At 44.1% G+C, this 23,140-nt stretch overlaps 1 protein-coding gene across 2 annotated transcripts in view; it reads left to right on the top strand.

The window, feature by feature from the left end:
- Positions 1-785: 785 nt before the first annotated feature.
- Positions 786-23,140, top strand: part of epb41l4a (erythrocyte membrane protein band 4.1 like 4A) — a 62,672-nt gene continuing 40,317 nt past the window's right edge. For both annotated transcript variants that reach the window (XM_072658984.1, XM_072658983.1), the window contains exon 1: positions 786-1,398. In XM_072658984.1, the coding sequence (XP_072515085.1) occupies positions 1,300-1,398 (99 nt within the window). In that variant the 5' untranslated portion in view covers positions 786-1,299. The remainder of the gene's footprint in view (positions 1,399-23,140) is intronic.

The following is a 23,140-nucleotide window of genomic DNA, read 5'->3' as shown; positions in this document are numbered from 1 at the left end:
TAAGCTGACAAGATAATATGTTGCAGCCACAGGATAATATATTGAGGCTACAAGAAAATATATTGAGGCCACAAGATAATATATTGAGGTCACACAATAATATATTGAGGCCACAAGATAATATGTTGCAGCCACAGGGAAATATATTGAGGCTACAAGAAAATACATTGAGGCCACAAAATAATACATTGAGCTGACAATATAATATATTCAAGGCTACAAGATAATATATTGAGCTGACATGATAATATATTGAGGCCACAAAAAATATATTAAAGCCACAAAATAATAATAGGCCACAAGATGAATGTTTAGCAAAGCACCCCAACAGTAAAGCATGCAGTGATAATAAGCCACCCTGCAACCCCTCCAAACCGCGCTTTGCATTCTCCCCGACAGATGGCAGGCAAGTCTCGCTTTCCCCTCCCTCCCGCGTCCCAATAGAAAGTGCAGTGAATTGGGGCGGAGCCTGAGAACAATCGTGATGAAAAGACGCTCTTCAGCTTTTTTTTTTTTTTTGGTTTGTTTCCCACCCGTTTTCTTAACCCCGCCTCCTGCGCTGGGATTGGTTAACAGTTCACCCTCACAAGCAGTCCACTGATCTTTCAGCGCGGTATGACAATCAGCAAGAAGCGCCAGCCAACCCCAGTGCAGTATGTAAATCAAGCGAGAACTACTAGCCAATCCCCGCGCAGTATGCAAAACGGCGGCCCGCTTGTGGGCGCTAACTATTAGCCAGTGGTAGAGCCGGGGGCGGGCTTTGGTCGGAATACGGGTGGGGGAAATAATAGCTCCTTGGCAACGGACTGCCGGAGTCCTGTATTCAACGCGTCTACGTTTCTAGGACTGCTCGGAGCGCCTCGCTTTCTGCTACCAAAACACGGCGGTTTAGGATAAAAAGCGACAAGAGGAACTGCCTAAAGCAGTGTGCAGGAGTTCACTTTTCTGATTTGGAGGGGATACACCTGCTAGCTGGACACACACACTCATGAGACTCCATCAGTGTTTGGATGGAACTGTGTCACTTGGTGTTTTCGACAAAGGAGAAATGCCAGCCGGGTTGCCAGATTGCACTCCTGTCATGAGGGGCGAATAAACAACAAGAAACACACACACACACACACACACACACACACACACACCGGGGGAAAGGCAACACTGTTTCAGTTCGAGAAAAGTGATCCGGCCAGCTGTCCGTCCTGCCCGCTGGAGACCGCTGTCATGGTGTAAGAGAAGAGGCTGGCCAGTGGCAATCCGTCTGAGGGACCTTGGTGAGAGGCGAGAGCCTGAAGAAGCAACATGAGCTGCTTCTGTTCGGTGCAAGAGGAGTTTTACTGCGAGGTGCTGCTGCTGGACGAGACCAAGCTCACCTTAACCTCTCAGCAGCAGGGCATTAAGGTCAGCAATGCTCACTTTCATCTTCTCAAAACCCTCCTCCTTCCTCCTTCCTCCTTCCTCCTCCTCTCTTCTCTCTTCTCTCCTTCTTTGTCTGGATGCCATTCCAGCAGAATCCCCAGTGCTAGCCACCTATTCCAGAGCCAGGCTCTTCACACAAGTGCTACTGTGCCACACCTAGCAGACACAATGGTAACTCTCCACACATGCAGAGGGAAAGGCAGGGATCATCATCATATTTCTGCTTTTTAGATTTAGGCTTGGGGGGTGACCTGTTATTCTGACCACTCTATTTAAAGTGTGTGTGTGTGTGGGGGGGGGGGGGGGGGGGTACAATTCAGTTCACATATGGGCATCATTTGGGGTCGGTGGTCAGTATTGTCACATCTTTTTTTTTCTGTCACGTTAAAATGTTTGTTAAGCTTGTTACTTTTGGAAAATAACCCACTAAGGATCATTTTAATAACTTTTTGGATTTGTGTCTTACTGGGCGACTTCGGGAGACCCTTGGATTTGAAGTTGTGGACGGCTGAAGAACGAACTGTCCATGTGTCCATTCAGAGAGCCGGACATTCTTCTTCCCTCATCGCTTCGTACACTTTTATGCTCTCTATCTCTTTCCGCCTGCGTCCACAGTTTTGAACAGCAGCTCATAATGGGAGGCTTCTAATGGCACATTATGAGATTCTCTACCACCCACACGTACACACACACACACACACACATCATCAGCTGGATCAGGTTGCTCATCAGCTTTTAATTGTTAATGCTAAGCGGGAGGGGCAGGTGGGCCCTTTGGCAACTCCATATGTCTAGTATGGCACATATGTGGGTAGAGCTGGGCTGGGCAGGCCTCCTCCTGGACTACAACGCACCAGTCTTTCGGCCTGACCCCACTATAACGCCCCCCATTGCACTGCAACTGATAAGGTCTGACTGTATGAGTCTTGTAGAAGCTCTATGGTTTTCCCAATGCAAGCCATTGGCTCAGTTTGTTGTCTATGCTATATATGCTAGGGAGGGGCGGATGGACCGTTTGACAACTCTGTCCAGTATGGGATATATGTGGGTAGAGCTGGGCTGGGCAGGCCTCCTCCTAGACTAAAACGCACCAGTCTTTCAGCCTGACCCGACTATAATGCACCGATTACCAATGTGTGGGAAATGAAGTGGAAAAGGATTACTCTACAGTCTGTACACACATGTGCAAAAATGTGGTAAAACTCCAAAACCAAGTGCTGCAGGAATGCTGACCTGGTGAAAGGGTGTAGCAGCTGACTTTTTAACCCCTTCTCCTGGGGCGTGGTCTCACCAGGAAAGTAAGAAGGAGTGGAGGGAAAGTGAGTAAACAAGAAAGCATGCGGTCAGTGAAAGACCACTGTGAAGGACGTCTCACTGACTGCTTTAACTTCAGATGACACCTACTGTTGGTCTAGACAGCGAAGTTGACAATAATTGATATCTTAAGTAGCCATTCGTCTAATGCCTTGCATGCCCAGATGTTGCATGTGGCTTATGACTGCATATGATTAACAGTTTTCATCTGATACCAGGAAGTAAATTAGAAATAAGTCCTCTGCTTTGGCATATTTAGGAGTCAGCAATATGACAAAATATTATCATTGCAGCCACGTTCACATGCATATTTCTAAAATTTTGCAATATTTGCACATGCATATTTCTATTTTTGACGGATTCCTAATCCAAATGGAGCATTATTTATTTATCTGTAATAGAGCAGTATTTACATTGATTCATGTGTGGAAATCTATAATCTAGTGCTGTGAAATCAGATTGTAGACGTTGTAGTGACTTATATGACTTATGTTGTTCACTATACAGGAAGTCAGGAGGTATTTGAGATTCAGCCAGAAACATGCATACATGTGTTGTGAGGTTAAGGTTTTCATAAAGCTCCTTTTTCCTGGTCCACACTACAGCACTCAGGGTGCCATATGGGAGGTAAAACCTAGGACGATTCTAAGGGCCTGTGATTGACAGGGGCCCTAAAAACGAATGAATTGAGTAATTTGGCAGAATTGTGACAGACTTGTGGGGCCCTGGGAGACCTAAAATAGCATTTCCGAAAAGCTCCATTGTCAATGACCAAAAAACGCATTTTGCATTTTGGTGTATTTAACCCTAGTATGGCCAGTCCCACCAGTAGAATGTTCCGTGGCTGGTCCCTGGTTGGTACGATCCCACCCGTAGGATTGGAATATTAGGTGACGCAACAATTCTACAAGTTCACTTAACCTGACCCAGCACACAGCGTGTGCTGACCCAACAACACCTGCAATATGTATTTATTGACGCAACTCCTCATATCGGCTTACACACACTCGTTCAGGCTCCGTGTGCTCATTCACACTCTGTCCTCGAAATACACTTCAGTGATGTTTCCCTTGTTATCCATTTCCACGCCAAACTAGCATGGAAATGTTCCCATTTGCCAGCCGCGCTTCTGATAATTGAAGCATGTCTTCACATAACCTGAGTAGGACACCGCTACCTTTCAATGCAGAACGTGGCGACACTGTAAGTAAAGATGGCTACACCAACGAGGCTGGAGTTAATCAGCAGTCTTTCTGAAATGTCCTCCTGTTCCACCTTAAAGAATTAAGAATTGTATGTTCGTTGCAGTTTTAAGGTGGAATTTTCAGCGTCAAGCGCACGGCACACTTGTCATGTTGTTTAGATCTTTAATATTATATCAAATATTAAATTTAATATTATAAAAAGGGTCATGAGTGTCACTGGAAATCCGCTCTCAGGTCCGAGCAGTGTCCCCTCTTGTTGTCGAGCCACACACTTGCTCATTGACACACACACTCGCACACACTCGCATTCTGCACAAAGAGCTCATTGAGTTTGCCCACAGGGTGTGCGGGATTCTGAGCGAAGAACAGAGCGACTCACGTGTTTCCATCGCCATGAAAGAAAGACAGCCCAGGGACAGCGGCTTAGACCAGCAAGGCGAGGTTTGTTTTCTCTGGCCGGTGCAGGCCGCGGCCTCCTGACACTCAGCCGTATTTGAACAAAAACAAGGCATTTGAGGGCTTGAGCCGGACTCCCTGGTGCAGTTTCAATCATCTTTGTTTTTCCAGTTTCCTCTCGCACAATGGCACCCTCACTGTCCCTGGACAGACAAAAAGAATGGGCTGCATTTCATGCCCCAAGAATTCCGTGTGGTGTATCCTGCTAAGTGCCCTCTAGGCCACAACAGGAGTTGGAGCTTTGACAAAACAGCTTCGACTCTGTGGCTGTAGCGTTCATGCTGACAGAGTGAACCAGGCAAGGTGGTGCGTCGGCCTTCACGTGGTGTAGATTAGCATATCGCTCAGTCGAGTAAAAAAGTAGCAAAGAGAGAAGACAGAGTCTAGCAACCCAGCCGACATGCTCATGTGGGTCTCACATGGGTGGAACTCGGGCTAGGTGGGTTCCAGTTGGGCTCTGAGTGTGTTTGTTTATGCATGTTGTCCCCTTTTGACACAGAGTGCGGTTAGCTAGTCAGCTGGGTTAGCTTTTAGCCTAGCACCCACTCGCCTCCCAAGCTTATGCCATTCATCTGAGTTTGTAAAAAGCTAATTTACGTAACAACAGTTGCTAAATGATGATCATATTTTGACCTGAGGTTCTGGATTTGGGGTTGGGGTTGTCTCCTGGCTATGCTATATTGCCCCCTAAATGTGTGTGTGGTATCCTGATTCCGCTCCACTAACTGTTCCAATCAGAGCATTGACTTGCAGAGGAAGAATCAGGATTAGGGACGTGTGTAAGGGCACCAAAGCGTCACTGATTAGGCCCCATCTTCCCAACCTGCTGGAGGGAGGAGGAGCAGAGGAGGGTGCGGTGTTATATTTGGGAGCGTGCCTGGTACCCGACACACACTGGTGCTGCCTCAACACAATGGACTAGGAATCCCTCTGTAGTGCGGGTGTGATGGCATGGAACAGATTTCCTTTGACTGGATTGAAGGCAGACCAATGCGGCCTTGGGATCGGGGACCTCGGTGCTGCGTTTAATGGGATTTCTAATGGGACTAGTGTATCTTTTAGCACGGCAGCATGCGCCCCATTTCGCACACTGCCATATGGTCTTTCTGGTTATTCTGAAAAACTCAGACAGCTAATTAGTTACCAGTACACCCCCTGCAAACAAACCATTAGAGATGCCTTCCTAATATTGTGTTGATCCCCCACCACCCTCTAATTCCACTACCCCCTGAACAGCTTCAGTTTGTTAGGGAATGGGTTCCACAGGCTGGTGCTTTCACTCAAATCCAGGCTCAAGGTGTTTTTTCTCTTGTCTCAGGCCTGTCCTGGGCTCACATGGGTGGAACATTGGCTTGGTGGGTTCCGGGACTGCATGGCCCCATCGTTACAGACCACCATAATCTCGTATGGGTCCCATTTAGGCCCCTTTATGCAGTGTACAACCCATATGTGGCCCATATTTAACCCCTCCTGGTCCTGTCACCAACCCTGGTGCAGCCAATGTGGAACCTGAGGACAAACCATTCTGGTTCCGAGTGGAGCTTCTCATACAGGCCCCACATGGACATCTTAGCTGGGTGGGAGCTCCTAATCTTGGTACTCTCACCTATCACAAGGCTCATTGGTTTGTTATGCCCACAGAAATGTAAGAAAAACTATGCTCTCCAGGGAAGGGCTTGGTCACCACCCCACCTCATCCCTAACTCCCCAACTCATCCCAAAAGTACTGGTTGGAGCACCATCATTCCAGATAACAGCCAGTGTATGACGGCATAAGGCTTTTGACGCTGATGGTGGTCCCTCAGCATGCCAAAACATCCACCTTTCAGCATTGGGTCATGTCCCTCCCATTACCCTCAAAATAGTCTCAGTTTGTCCTTGAATGGATCCGACCAGCCTGCCACAACGTTGGCCAATGCTGCCTCTGGTATTTCCCCTCAGCTGTGTAGAGGTGTGTTGGGTTGGTCTGGAAGTTGGTCTCTGTTTGGAACTTTTGATCTCATCCTGCAGGTATTTAGTTGGTTGGAGCTGGCTTGCCCACCATTTGGTTTCCTATGACGATGTGTCAGACAACAACCAAATACTGCTTTAACCATCAAGTGCATGTAGTGATCTATGTTTCCCAAGAGTCACGACCAAACGTGCAAGCAAACTGTGTGTGTGTGTGTGTGTGTCTGTGTGTGGGTGGGGGTTTGATTTAGTGGTGAAGTTTATGGCCCTGTCGGAGACAGGCACAGGCATTCTCCAAGCCTGCACTCTGAATGCCTTGGGAGCATGCGGTAGAACTGATCTTCTGCCACTCTCGGGAAATGCACTTCATCCCCTCTGAACGGAGCAAGCACATGCACAGGTATACACATTAACCCCTAGATGCTGGGAGTTATACAGTCAGGTTAGGACAAAGGACAACTTTTTCACATGACTGTTTTACTGTTTCAAGGTAATAGAACCAGTCGCATTGATAATTACACAGTCAGTTTGGATGTCCAAATAATAACAAAACATTGTGTAAAACAATTAAGACAAGTAATATAAACAAATAAGCATCACTACAATGCATTTAGGTATATACATAATGCATAAGCAGGTATCTCAATACTTTTGTCCATATACTTAGGGATTATTTTGAGGGTAATGGGAGGGATATGACCCAATGTTGGAAGGTGGATCAAATTTTTTGGCATGCTGAGGCACCACCATCAGTGTCAACAGCCTTATTCCATCATACACTGGCTGTTATCTGGAATGATGGATGGTGCACCATCCAATATTTTGGGGATGAGCTGGGGAGTTAGGGAGAACGTGGGGTGATGATCATCCAACATTGCGACCTTTCTAGCACTCTTGGCGGAGAGTGCAATCAGATCCTCACAGCAATGGTCCCAAAATCCAGTTAAAATCCTTCTCTGGACAGTAGAGACAGGTACTCCAACAGAAACAGGATTATTTTTTAAACCCATTATTTGATTATTGATAGTAATAGTTTTTTCATATTATTTTTTATGATATTATATTGTTATATTATTTTCTTAATAATAAGACGCCCCTGCTGATGTAGTAGGGTGACGGCTTTTCAGGTGGCACATTAACAGACTCACCAGGCCTCTGGTTAGCCCACTAAATGCTTTTCCTTGTGTGCAAAAAGAGTCTGTTGCTAGGTAGTTGCTGTGCTGTTCCAGGTGCTGTGCTGGGGTGTTCTAAGTGCCTTTGCTAGGTGGTCGCTATACTGTTACTTTTTTAATAATTACATTGTCATTAAACGCATATTCTGTATTGACAGTTTTGAGACTGCGATTTTTGGCCTTTTCCAGTTGGTTTCAGGACAAAGAATAACAAAACATGGCAACCACCAAACATACCATCGCTTATTGTGGCCAGAAAGTTCGATTTCAGCAATCCAAAATGCGTTAGGCTTGTTTAGAGTGGAACCTGGTAAAATCATCTGACGCAGGAAAGGGAATCTTCTGATGATTCTTCTGATGAAAGTCATATATGTACAGGTATCGCTGCACAGTAGAACAGTGCACCACCACTCCGGAGACGGCTAAACCTCACTCCCAAATAAGAATTAGAAACTAGAGCTTAGCAACACACACTGCAATGACGTAACTAATGCCATTTCACATATCGTTATATCACCCACCCCTGATCCCACCTGCTTAAGTAGGCATCAGGTCAGTCTGCATGCTGTCTATTAGGCCTCTTGTGTCACTTTCTTCTCTCTGCTCTGAGCAGTCATTACCAACAATTAGCATCAAAATGCGCTCACTCAAGGTCCGTGTGCAACCTGGGCTGGGAAATCAATGCTCATAGCCATTGCCTTGTGTTCTATCCCCTGTATTAGAAAGTAATGGCCTAGAACACAGACAGTGAGAGTGCTTGGCATAGTCACATCCAGTCACTCACTGTAGAAAAAGTCCACTGACCTGCTGTACATCATTAGGAGGTAAATCCCATGGTGTGGAATTGATCTGTCAGAAGATTCTCATTACAGGGTTATGCCACCTTAGTCTTGTTTACGAGGGCTTGGGCGTGGACGCGAGGGCCAGGATTTAGCAGGCTTTCCGAGGAATGGGAAAAGAACACCGCAATAATCTCCGCATCACCGACTGCCTTCAGGCACCCAGAGGAACGTAAGCTCCCCTGTCGAAAATAGGAATTAACACCGATAGCACTGTTTTCTTTCACCTGAATTCCTCAAAGGCACACACACGCCGAGATTAATGACACAAATTCCATTTTCACTCTGTATACGGATGTGCACCCACACACCAAGCGACACTGTAAGATGCACATTCATCATCCAAGGCTAATGTCTTAAAAAAGGCTTCAAATAGTGCCACAATTTTAGCCCTTTAGAAGGCTGGAGCCGTTGTTCTCATGTTCTCAGAATGCCCATGAAGTCCAGGGTCTTTATTTTTCAGAGGTTTTGAAGAGAGTCAATATAGAATAATCCATTTAAAGAAAATTAGCCAAAGTTGGTAATAAACTTTTTCAGATAATGATACAAAAAAATAGGCAGAGAAAATGGGGCCCTAACATCCATGCAAGATCTGGTAGACCATCCAATTAAATGTAACTTAAAGCCTCTGGGCCCTGTTTTAGTTATCTTTAGACAAGCAGTCAATCACTCAGCTTGAATTAGGGCGTGTCAGTGTGTTTTTGCTATTGTAACAATGTGGCGCGGCTCGAAACACACAAAAGGCATGTATTAAGTCTCCGAATTACTCATGGGTGTGTTTTGGGCGTAACATGCAATAAACCAATCAATGTGTCACTCGGCATTGGGCACGCGCCTATGTTGACAATTCACTGCCAAGATAGCAAGGGACGTCTGACTGTTGACATCTGCCTAGGTTGTTTTCAGTCAGTGGTGCACCTGTGTTTTCCGTTGCCAAGATTTACCTGAACACACCTAATTTCGAGACCACCATATATATATATATATATATATTCGCAAGGTGTGAAAATAGACTGTTGGCGGAGTGTAAGATAGCAGTGAGCATCAAGCTATGACTCAAGGTTCACTTAAAGGAAATCTTTTTTTTACTCCCAGTTTTCTACCCAGTTTACCCAATTACCAATTACCCAGTCCCCATCCATGTGAACTCCCCCTTATCGCGAGTAATGCTCCCAACACCAGGAGGGTGCGGACTCCAACGCCTCTTTTCAAACTGCCGCTGATGCAGCGAAGCTAGGTAGCCAGTGCACTCAGAGGAAAGCACAGTACACAGCTACAATACAACAGCAAACAGACGCCTGTGCTGACCAACATCCCACCAATAACTGGTGCCTTAAGGGTTAATGCAGTCTTCCATTTGGCCGGATTCGTTTTAGCTTGGCATCACCCAAACATTTAAGTAACATGGTGGTATCATGACGTGCCTAAATATATCCCCAAATGGCTTTCATGGTCCTTTCATCACCTATGTCATCCGTAATGTCCCTTAAGGTTGTACCTTTCCCCGCCCATCAGACAGATATGTGCTACAAATGAGTGCAGAAAAGCCTTCCTCGTTTTTCATGTAATTGAAGTTTAAAGAGCGACGTAGCGGCACTCTGGGATGCATTATTAAAGGCCTCTTGAGTATGAATTATTACTGACCCTGGAAATCTAATTTTAAAGCTGTCTGCTCCGCACAAACTTTGCCTCGGCGGAGAGCTTCAGAGAGAAACGTCTGGCTTTTTAGTTATGATAGATGGGCTCTAAAAACTCTCTGTAAAAGTAAAACTGCCTTGCTATTAGTGTGGCACACTGGCCACAGCGGAAGTAAGGGGTGATGCCGGAGGCCTGAGGATGAGAAACACCAACATCCTTCAAAATGTTGCTTTTCAGGAGCTCAAATTAAAACATGACACTTCAGTCCTTTCTCAGCCCCATGTCTCTCTGCCGATGCCTCCTTATCCTCCTTCAGTTGTGCTTCACTTTTAGGTAGAAGTACTTGTTAGCGCTATCATGTGATGCTCCAGACACTGGGAGGGTGGGAGCTTGCTGGCTGCCGGCCTCAGCCTCAGCATCGCTACCACACCGGCCACGCTCAGTATTACTAACGCTGCGGTAGCATCGCTACCATGGCGACCACCATAGCATGATACCACATGGTGGTATCATGACGTGCCTAAATATATCCCCAAATGGCTTTCATGGTCCTTTCATCACCTATGTCATCCGTAATGTCCCTTAAGGTTGTACCTTTCCCCGCCCATCAGACAGATATGTGCTACAAATGAGTGCAGAAAAGCCTTCCTCGTTTTTCATGTAATTGAAGTTTCATGTAATTGAAGTAATTGAAGTCTCTCTGCCGATGCCTCCTTATCCTCCTTCAGTTGTGCTTCACTTTTAGGTAGAAGTACTTGTTAGCGCTATCATGTGATGCTCCAGACACTGGGAGGGTGGGAGCTTGCTGGCTGCAGGCCTCAGCCTCAGCATCGCTACCACACCGGCCACGCTCAGTATTACTAACGCTGCGGTATCATCACTACCATGGCGACCACCATAGCAGTGTTACCATGCAGAAAATGGGGGCCTAACATCCGTGCAAGATCTGGTAGACCATCCAATTAAATAGAACTTAAAGCCTCTGGGCCCTATGTTAGCGATCTTTAGGCAAGCCGTCAATCACACAGCTTGATTTAGGGCGTGTCAGTGTGTCTTTGCTATTGTAACAATGTGAAAAAGTACACCTGGCACGGCTCGAAATGCACAAAAGGCATGTATGAAGTCTCTAAATTACTCATGGGTGTGTTTTGGGCGTAACGCGCAATAAACCAATCAGCGTGAGGCCGTCGCCCTCAGCCTCAGCATCGCTACCACACCGGCCACGCTCAGCATTACTAACGCTGCGGTAACATCGCTACCATGGCGACCACCATAGCAGTGTTCCCATGCTGTACCTGTATGCCGTACCAGTTTGCACAGTAAGCTGCCTCCACGCTGACCGCTAATGCTGCCACTCAGTCAGTCTTTTCAGCACTCAGTGGGCATGGCTGCAGAGACTCCCGCCACCTGTGCCGTCAGATGCATGTGTGCATATTTTTATCAGAAAGAGCTAGAAAGAGATATCGGGGTCCCAAACTCCCCATTGTTGAAATGCCATAGCCAATTCTGTGCAGCCAATGGCAGTCTGGCGAAGATATTAAGGGTGCTTAACGAGGCCATTTTTCATCAGAACCAATTAGTTTGTCCTCTTCCACCCTGGAAGCTTCTGTTTCAGCTCAGGCTTTCAGTTTTGCTTAACGTGTTGAACTTTTGGCCTGATGGTGTGCTGTTTTTATCACTTTGCGTATACGTGTGTATGTGTGTGTGCGTGTGGGAGTGCGCAGTCGAGCTGTAGGGAGTTTGCTTATGCAGTCTGCTAAGCCTTTTGACTGGAGCAGCACACACAGGCCGGTGCGTCAGTCCGCTGAGCAATTAAGCGTGTGGGTTTATTGTGTGTTGCTGCCCTTTTCTCCCTGTGGCTGTGTTTACTGTGCGCTCTGAAAAAGGCCTCCTCACACATTATCACTCAGCGCTGCATGACATTTGCTTATGCTCGCCTGCAGAGATTTTGGACTTCATATTTGCCATCAAGCCTTTTATTTTAGCTCTTTATACAGAAACAGAAAAAAGGAAAATTTAAGGCAATTAGCCGTTAGTGATTATTCCTAAAACGATGCAAAGCAAACCACTCTGCCCGCGCTCAGCACACTGTGTGTATTTTTGCATGTGACCTCAGTAAAAGCCAATCAAAGCTCTGATTTGCTCTGATTTGCCTGTCTGACCGGCATATGTTTAGGTCTCATTGTTTCCTTGGTCCTCCAGTAGCCAGTTGCACCAGCTTATCACGACTTTTCACCATCCAAGTCATTCCAGACACATTTAGTGACGTTGAGGTCTGGACTCTAGGGTGGTTTCATACCCACAGTGTCGAGTTGCCTTCATACGGCGAAGGGGTTGAAGGACAGAAACACCTGTGAATGCTGTCTGATCTGAAGCGAGAGGACAGCTTGATGTTCTTCTCTCTCTCTCAAAGCTGCTGGGGGAGTTCTGGTGGTCTTCTAGAACTTAGATAATTGTTAGGGTCCATTTCTGTTGACGGCATGACGGTTGGTCCCTGACTTGTGCACAGTTCTGTAGTCCTGATTGTGTATTGTTGATTGCTGGACCTCTGAACTGCCCCTTTCACAGCTTCTTTGTGTATTTTTCGGTAGCTATGGAAACTAGGAGGGCCCAGGGCCACCGTATGGACGGTTTGAGGATCTGGACAGTTTCCAGTGGTAACCGATAGAGAGGGGGGGGGGGGGGGGTGGAGGAGAAAGGGAAATGAGATGATTTTGGCTGCTGCTTATTAAACACATGTCCCAGGGAGGCCGAATGGACAATCAGGGCCGTCGTCCGAGTCAGCCCTGTTACCGGCCTGCCTGTCTTTGTTCCCCAAATATTAGACCAGCAGGGCAGAGAGGAGCATGGGAGGTGGTGCATGTGCGTGTATGTCTGTGGAACATCTGCTGGTGAGGATCCATCCACCACACACCCAAAATCACCACCCTCTGGTACCCTGTGATGCACACACACACACACACACACAGTTAATGTGCCAGAGCCGACGGAATCGGCGGTCCCCACCACACCCGCGTGCAGCCGGCAGCAGCAGATGGTCAGGTCCCGTCATGTAATGACCCCGTTGCCATGGGGACAGAGGGGCATGTCAGAGGGAGTTAAATGTTTCAAAGAACATCTTAAATGAATCTCCCCCTCCTTACCCCCCCCACACACACTCATACACTTAGGCCTACACTTTCTCACAGTCTGGCAAAAACTGTCCATTTCACACAAGCCACATAAACAAACACCCCGACTAGCCTTTTTCAGCTGGCTGTACCGTCTCACTGTACATGAGTGCAACGCTGGAAGCAGTTTTGCTTTTCATATGCACTGCATTGATTTAACCATTAAAAGTCTAAAGGTTCAGCTGTCATTTTGTTATACTGTTTACATTTAATGATGTAATTACTAATTATACATAATCAATCAGTAGGCATGTATTGATTTACTAAGTTAATTCAGTTCGATTCTACACGTTTTCCACAGAGCACAATTAAGGAGTACCAGAAAATGGGCCTTATCTAAACAACCTTACAAGAAAAGAACTGTAGTAATACGGCAAGATTCTGTATGTTTTTATTAACATATTTAACCTGCTGTGCTTTTTCTTGTGTATATAATAAATATAATAAATATTACATTCACAAGAAAAAATGACAGGTTATTACTGAAATATTTTAGAAAAGATATGGTAAGATTCTGTTTATTTAAGTACAAAAGGTATATGATAAGGTAGTGTATATTTTTCTGTCATACTTTCTTACGTATGTAATATTTAGTACACAAGTTAATATTATAGAAACAAGAAAGTACACAAAGTTATTATACATGTACTACAGAAAATAACTGTATTTTCTTATGTATATATTTAGTACACAAGTAAATATTATAGACATGAGAAAGAATCAAAAGTTATTACAGGAGTATTATAGAAAAGAATGGTAGTTATATGGTAAAATACTGTATATTTTTTATAATACTTCTGTAATAACATGTCATACTTTCTTCTGCATATAATATTCAATACGACAGGTTATGACTAAAATATTATAGAAAACATCTGGAGTGATATGGTAAAATTCTTCTGTAAGAACCAGTCATACTTTTTGATGTATATAATATTTATTCTGAATATATATATATTGTGTAGTACTCAGTAGGGCATGATATTGGAAAACTGACATTGTAAAAATTTTCCTTCTGGGATATATATTTAAAAATACAGATTTTTAGATTTTTTTTCCAGATTTCACCAGACATCACCATAAGGCAATAATCCAACATGTAGTGAAATTAATACTGCATTCAGTGTATCCAAGATTGGAGTAAAGTAAAGGATCTTTATCATTCATATAACCTATATAACCTACCTCTGGTAGATATGTCATTGAAAATTAGAACAGGGTTTTTTTTCTTTTGCATCAGGCAACAAAAAAGTTGTAACACTGACTTAAATATGTAGTTATTGGCCAGATTTACTGTAAGATTTTTATCGCACAACCATAGATCACTGTACAGTGATTCCAAAATAAACTGATCTCCTTGCTAAACGGTTAAAGAGTCATCCTTTTTTGACATTTTGAGCAAGATTAGTGCATTATGTCTTGTTTTGTACAATTTTGGAGTGGACAAAAGCAAAGGAGCACTATTCAGAAGTCTCAGAACCAGATTTCTCAGGTGACTTTTCCTAAGGTCTCAGACCTTAATTAATTAATGTTAGGGATATGGCGTGTTCATTGTTTATTGTTAGGAAAATGTACGTAGCACTTTAGATGCAGATTTGGTGTGTATTTACAAGGATACTATTGGTGACAGTCTAAGTCCAGTGTTTATTAGCAGTGTTCAGGCAGTCATCACCTGTGACTCCAAAGAATAGAAACTAAATGAGGTAGTGCTGGTAACTTACTGTAATATGGTGTAATCCTGTGGAGGATGTTCTGTCACGTTACGCTGCCCCGCTATCATTAGCAGGAGAAGGAAAGCAGTAATTAACTAATCCGCTTTGCGCCACTGGATCATAACACCACATTTAGGATCCTGCTTTGTTAGCTTTTGCTCTCAGCATCACCCCATGGATTAACAAACGTCCATCTCTCACTTTTCCTCGCCTCTAAAAAACCGACCTTTGGCTTGTACCTTTAGCCAATCCATCTCATCGATTCCAGCCAATTGTCTCAAAGGCTGCAGACAATCAACGATCCATCTCTGTCTATTAAAGTCAGTATTATCTGCGATGGTTAGGTTTATTGTTTGACTTGGAAATAATTGAGGACAAATGGGATTTTAAAGCACACAGCTTAATTGCGTTTGCTTAATTGGAAATGTTAATGTCCTCTTTATTTTCCAGCTCTGGAGGAAATGATACCACTGACAGCGGCGATCCGTCATAGACTAGAGGGTTTATATCTGGTTTGGGAATACGGCAGATATTTCTCCCCCAACTCTGACCTCTGACCCGAAGCCCCATTAAAAAGGCCACAACCCTAAAACCCAGCATTGAAATCCATTTCTGTCCACACATTAATTTTGTATGTGGAGAAAAAAGAATCGATAGTACCATTAAAGGAACTGTACCATGCAAAACTGACATTCCCCTGCTTTGATAAAGGTTTGCAGTTCATTTTTGTTCTGTTCACTCCCAAAACATACAGTCCAACTGGGTCAATATGGGTCATTTCCATAACCCAGCGCTGTAACGCTACAGGAGAACACAAGCAAAGGGGTAATTTAACCGATCTGTCCGGTCTAAACAAGTTAGTTTGGTTAGCTAGGTTAGCTAAGTAACTCAGAGAGTAGGTTAATGGTGAGCATGCTAACTAGGGCTGCACCGATACTACTTTTTCCTTGCAGACACCGACATCAGTAACAGTTTTTAAGTATCTGCTGATACAGAGTACCGATACAGATACCAACTGATTTGATCAACTCGATAGATGGCTATGAATCCTGATATTTCTAGTGTTCCACTTTTTATGGGTTGTACTTTTTAGATCTTTTCCCAAATAAGATAAGAGAAAATACGCTTGAAAGAACAGCATTTACTAATTAAACCGCACATTTAAAAAGTTCCAGAGCTATGAAAACATTAAAATTGCCACAATGCAGAAACACATACAAGTAGGGAAGCATAAACTGGCTAAGATCCACCAAACAGCTTTTTACTGGTGTAAAATTTACATTTCAGAGCAGTGAAACAATGCCAACTTTTTAACTTATTTTTTGGTTTCAGAAAAAGAGCTGTATTGTAAAAGTTTCAGCTTAAAGTTTAAATATCTCTTTCATTCATGACTGGCTTTTACTGGTTGTTTAAACATTTGGTTTCAAATTTTGCCGAATTTTGCTTTGTTACTTTAGCATTAAAGCCATGAGGCTAGCGTTGTCCATTAACCAACCTACAATTTACTTAATGTGGTAACTATAAGTCAACTCAAAGAAATGCTTTAAAAGTCCTGGGGATCTAAATCCGAACCTAAAAATCTCCTTCTGATTAAGCAATTAATTAAGGCTCCCCGGGCCCCCAGTGTAAGGAATCGTCTTAAGGAATCGTCACATAAAAACTGGGTATGTTTTCAGATGGTCATGAACACAGTGAGGTTGTATACAACACAACCTGCATGTCGTCCCTGTGCAATGACAAACAGGTATCTCCAACTTTTGACAACTTTTAAACTCATTTTTTGGTTTGAGAACCACAAAAACACCACATGGGAAGAAAAAGTGCTGTAAATGTAAAAGTTAAATGTCTGTTTAATGGTAATGACTATTTATGACTGGCTTTTACTGGTTGTTTAAACGTTTGGTGTCATATCAAAGTAGGCAAAAAAAAAAAAAGTCTATGTAAAAAACATGTACGGTACCGATACTGTGTGTAAGGTATCGATATCGGTATCGGTATCAGTGCAACACTAATGCTAACATTAGCAAGTTACAGCGACTCCACTCAGATACATATACACAGCTCAGACTAATCCAGTACATGTCCAATACTATATTGATTGTTTGAGCTAATAGTAAGTAGTGGAGCATCTATATTTCGTTGAGGTTTACTTACTGGTTCCTATCAGTCACTGTCATGGACTCCATTATGAGACTGTATCACTAATCCAACAACTTGGATTGTAAAAGCGTGAAAAAGTACAATGAATGAAATACAATATATATATATATATATATATATAATGCCCTCTTCAGAGCTGCCTGTCCAATCTCTTATACAGAGTATCTTTCCCGGCAGAAATGGGAGAGGGACTGCATTGTGGCTAAATACTCGGAAACACGTTTCCTCCGCATATTTCTCTTCCCGGTGTTATTTTAGCAGTCCCACCCCGAACGTCTGCATTGTCTTATCAGGGAGGAAGATAAGGCAGGAATGTGGGGAGCAGGTTCAGAAGCTGACGGCAAACAGAACTGCTCTCGTGCCGGCGTGGGTCTAGGTTTGAGTGAGGCTCCGGCCTCTCCACTCAGCGTGCATACAAAATACACAGAGTGGCTAGTTTATTAGACACACCTGCCATGTAGCTATTTGCAATTTGAAGGGGCACAATTACTGACTTACGTGGTGCTGCAGAGTTTATCTGCCCCCCTTTAGCCCCTCTTCCATCAGTGAAAGCTCTGACTACATATAATTTAGATAGTGAGCTGTTCTCAACTTGCAGCCCAGTGTAAATGGAGGGTTGACACATCAGCTTGCATTATACAGATGCATTAGCCTGTGGTATATAGCCTAGTGTCAGTATTGGAGTATTGGCTGCGTAGTTTGTGGTGATTGTACATGTATATACTGTATAGATGATGCTAAGCTAATATCTGCCCGGTAAATGTCCTTCTGATTAAGCAATTAATTAAGGCTCCTCGGCCCCCCCCCCAAGCGTAGAAGTACAAAGTACGTCTTGTGTCTTAAGGAATCGTCACATAAAAGCTGGGTACGTTTTTAGTTGGTCATGAACACAGTGGCGTTGTCTACGACGCAACCAACATGTTCAGAGTTTAATTAATAAGTAATTTAGAGCATTTCTATTGGTCTGTTCATCCAGAACTGTTTACACAGTGTACGGAGCAGCTAAAGGGTTCAAACCATGGAGAAAACTAAAAACGGACATACATGGTTTTCATTGAACAGCAGCGATATGCTGTGAGCATTTCACTGAGGGCAGCTTCAGTGACTTCACTCATTGAGCAGTCTGCCATATTGGCTAAAACCCCGGCTTTGAGGCGGTTTGAGAGAGAGCCAGGGGTTTAGCCCCCTGTAACGACAATTGTGTATGAGGGAGATTGAGGGCTGTCTCCCTGCCATAGAATCCTAAGACCATGCCCAGACTGTTCTCAAAAAAGGCTGATGAGTGCATTTGGCCATTTTTTGAGCTCAGTAGTCACCAAAATCATTTCTGTAAATGCATGCTGTCACACTTCTTGCAACCCACTGCGTTCATGTCTTCATTGGGTCACAAGGACAATAATACACAAACTATAGAAATGAGTGGCGGCGTAGATACCAAAGATTTTGGTGTCTGTTGAGCTTCAGCGTGCAAATTTAAAATGCTACAACATTAAAAATGCTTTTGGGCACCGAAATGGGGGAATTTTGCATGGAAGCATTGAAGGCAGGGCAAATACATGCTGGACAGACCTGACAAAGTCTCCTTTCCAGGGATGTGCTCCCTCAGGGCTTTGTGGGTTTGAATTACAGGATGAACAACAGAGATGGCCAACAACTAGACGTACAGTATTTCAGAATGAGTGATAGAAGCCTATACCACTTTACCTTGGTGCCCTTCGGGAACAGTGAAATCAAAGGCTTGAGTTACTGCCATAGACATTCTTTGAATTCGGGCCATATGGCTAGTTTAGCTAGCCAACGCAGCCCAAACGTCTCGTGAAAAGATGATCAACAGACCTGCGATTATTATCTACACAGAATGTTCGACTGTGAGGGCATACGTAAGGCTTTACTGAGTGTACTTATGTTAAAATAGCATTGATGCCAATGAAGGCTCAAGTTATCACCTGAAGTTTGCCACTCCGGGCTTTTGTCTGGAATGAGTAACGCGAACCGTAGTGACGCATTCTGTGGCACGGTTGGTGGAAAAGTATGTGTGTGCTAGCGAATAAGCACAGCCCCAGGGGGAGATACCAGCCGCAGTTCGAGTTTCTCTTCGTCTCCTCAGAGATGTGGTGTCATTTGAGCTAGCGTGTGTCATAAGTGTGAGCTGTACAACAAACAGCAGGGCTGCCACATTAAAAAAAAAAGATTTATTGAGACTGTCAGGCAGATGACAAAACTTACAAACGATTGTTGTTTCTAGTTGATATATAATGCAGAATGAGGCTATTAAAAGCTACTGAAATTCAAACATAGCCTGGCCAACCACAGGCTTCCTTTAGCACCGTCGCTGCTTGTGTCCATGCGTTCGTTTGTCAGGTCAGGCAAAGGCCAGCTCACAGCATGAACATGAGAAATGTCAAACACGTGTAGATCAGGATGTATAGCACGCTGGGCTATGCCTCTGAGGCATATCACATCTAACAGTGACAGCGATCAGGTACAGGAGACGAGGGATGAGAAATGCTAGGCCAAAAACAACCAAGCACAACCAAGCAACATTACCTGAAGCTGCCGGCCCGTATCTGCATGGTTTTATGCCTTGCACGTTGCAGCTGCCACAGATGGTGCTAATTAATACTGAAAATTGACCCATTGGCTGGGTTGTTATTATGACAATAGCTGCGTTCCAAAGCCTAGGCTGCAGCCCAGGTAGGCTGCATTTCTCGGCTGCTACGTCAAAAAGAAAGGCCCTTTATATACAGCCCAGAAGCATTTCTGGACTGTATACAATCGTTTGTAAGCCTATGTTCAGAGAAATTTGGAGGATGCAACTAATGTATCCTTCCCGGCCCTCGGTTACCCACAGTTCTCTGCACAAAAAAAACAAAAAAGAAAAAAATCACCATGAAAGTGGTGGGGAAAAAAGTCCAGAGCACAGTTAGTTTAAAAATGTTTGTATTATTATCATTTCTGTGAAGAAATGAAAAAGCACACAAGTTTCCCACAGCAATTTCAAAGCAGAGGTAAGACCTTTCCAGTGACATCACCACACAGCCTGGGTCAATGAATTCAATTCAGTGTTCTGCATAACTACATAACCCCAGCCTTAACACTGGGTGGAACAGCAAACATTGGCAAACACTGGCAAACATGGCAGAGGTGTGGACTGTGCCCCTTGTTTACCTTGGGAGGCTTACTTGTAACACAGTGTTAAAACTAACCCTGCGGTGCGGAGGCCGTTCTTCAGCCTGACTGTAGCTCCAACAGTGTGTTGTTTACATGCTTCCCAGTAGTTCTGTATTACAGTCTCCAAGAACATGATCAGGGTACCACTCACACCCATTCACTCACTCATTGGGCGGAAGGCAGGAATACCCTCTACAACAGTGCACCAGTCCTTGGTGCAGTGGAGCAGTTTAGCATTCACCCTCCTATTTACCTGCCCTGTGTTTTTGGGAGGAAACCCACAGAGGAAACCCACACGGAGACTGGGGTACTCCTCACAGACTGAGCCCAAAATGAGGTCCCTAGAGCAGTCTGGCACACACACCACCTGCTGTGCCACCGCACTGTCCTTGAACTTGTTTACCTGCATAAAATATCCATGCTACATTTTACCCTGCAGCCGTTGGTGCCCTTCTCTCCCCTATTCCTTTGACTATCCCTAGTAAATACATGTACATGTACTGCTAAATACAGGAATCACAGCCGATAGCTCGTTACTAGGCACCTTTCCAAGGTGATTGGGCTGGAAACAGTGTTGCTGGAAGGAGCTGTCAGCATAATGTAAAATTGCTTGAAATATTTTAGCATAATTGCTATTCTGTTGCAGCGTCATTTTGACAGCAACTTATTTTGCATTTGATCTTGTGTGTGTGTGTGTGTGTGTGTGTGTGTGTGTGTTAATTCATGTCAAGCTATCAAAAACTACACAGCACAAGACGAAAGGTCTTTCCAAGGTGACTGCTGCTGATTCAGCACTCTGACATATTTCGAGACAGTTGCAGGAGTTTATCTGACATTAAAGCAGCATTATGCAAAAGTGGTAGAATTTCTTGCTGCTGGGTTTCTTTTACAGTTTGATCAGGGCATGCTTTACACGTTCATTTCTGGACAAGCTGAGAGACAATGAACCGTCAGTGAAAGTGAAATAAGCATTACACTTATATGACGCAGTTCTCGCAAACGCTGTCCTGCCCGCTTCACCAGAGTTACATAGTGCAGTTAGCAGCACGGCGAGCCTGGAGTAGCAACGAAAGAGACGCTATTCCCCCTGTTACTGTTGCAGATAGGGCTGCATGATAAATTATGATAATGATGTCATATGATACAATGTAAAACTATGACATCGGGAGCTTCCTGATCTGTTTCACTCTCCTTTTCCCCAGTTTTACCTTTAGCACTAGCTTAGCCATTAGCATTAGCTTAGCTTTATGTTAATGCTGTGTTTATGACTCAGTCTTTTCAAGCTCTCGGCTTTATACTTTCCACCTTAAAGCGTGTTTTGTGCTAAGGATGCATAAAAAGTTTAAAAAGTCATGTGCTTACAGAGATGAGATTGGTGACAATCCAAGTCCAGTGTTTGTTAGCAGTGTTAGCCTAGAATCTCTCATTCTAAACCTAAAGAAGCAAACGTCAGATACAAACCATGATTTGGCTGATTGACGGTATGTAGGATTAGTGATCCATCAAGTCAGGTAGATTTTTTGATGAACTGCTCCTTTAAAGGACTTGGCCATCAGTTCTGAAATTTCAGAGCACTACCTACCAGAATAGCTTTATTAAAAATGGATATATCCCATATGATGCAGCACTAGCTTCGGCACTAATGCACTGACATCCTGATCTTATTTTAAATGTAATCTCATGTATGGTGTTGTTCGAGTGTTAGTTCATGTCAGGCCTGGCGCACATGCAGCTGCAACACACACACACACACACACACTCAGAGTCCTGTTAAAGGAAACATTTCATCAACGTCACATTAATATTTCAGAATTATCAGTAGGAGGCCGCCTTCTGCAGCGGAGCGATCACAAACACCCTTTCAGCCCGAAGCCCAGAGACAGCTGCCTGCCAGGTGACAGCATATTCATCATCATCATCCTGTTTAATCAGGGTTAGCTAGTGGAGAGCTTTGCACAGGGTTTGTTTGAGGATTTACAGAAAATCAACTTGTGCCGAGGAACAAAAAGGGGACTGTAGCCTTTACACCAGACTTCACGGCTGCGATAACGATCCAGCTGTCCTATTCAGAACTGACTCTGCCGTGCCATTTCCCATTGAAGTACCTTCTAGAAAAGAACTGATTTAGATGGCATTTCATCAGTGTTTGACACACTCTGTTTCCTGTAATAACTCTTCTATGTGTGCCTCGGAGTCAGACTCTGAACATTTGACATACTGTAGCAGGATCAGTGCTTGGAAGCGTGAAAGTCTATTAGACATCTGCAACACAACATCTCGGCTTCTGCTAATTTCCTTTGTAATCAAGCAGATTTTTTTTTAATTGTACACAACAGTACACAGAAGTCACGGCTGAAGCACCTCTTATATTAAACAAATATAAAATAAATCACTGATGCTCACAAAGCTCACAAATCACTACCCAGTTTGAAAGTGCCCTTTCATGTGAACTACCCTATCACTAGCAATGTTCCCAACACTAGTTAATATACACCTAAACCTAACCTTTACTTAACCCTCTTTTTGAACTTGCTCCGATACTCCGATGCTGACAGACGTCTGTGCTCTGTGCTGACCAACATCACAGTAAGAGTGATGTGGGAAAGAAGTGCCATCAACCTCATCAAGGCCAATTGTGCTCTCTCTGACTCTGGCTGCTGATGGCAAGCAGCATAACACTGGACTCAAACCAGCGATCTTCAGATGCCACATGGCACATAGCGGTAGCGCCTCTTGTTCCCAAATGAAGGAACTTGAACTTGAGCAAGCAGACCTGGGTCTGGTAAAAAAAAAAAAAAAGCGCTTGCATGAAAACACTGCTTGTAGGATTGTTAAAACTGCCAAAGACTTTCAGGAAGTGATAGATTTGGCCTATTGAGTGGTGGTATGCTATATTTTGGTGGTGTACTCAATTGATTTACATTTATGGCATTTAGC

Source organism: Salminus brasiliensis, chromosome 16 (assembly GCF_030463535.1).
Source record: "Salminus brasiliensis chromosome 16, fSalBra1.hap2, whole genome shotgun sequence".
Lineage (NCBI taxonomy): Eukaryota > Metazoa > Chordata > Actinopteri > Characiformes > Bryconidae > Salminus > Salminus brasiliensis.
The sequence above is the reverse complement of the archived record's forward strand: the minus strand, read 5'-3'. Positions and strand labels throughout refer to the sequence as shown.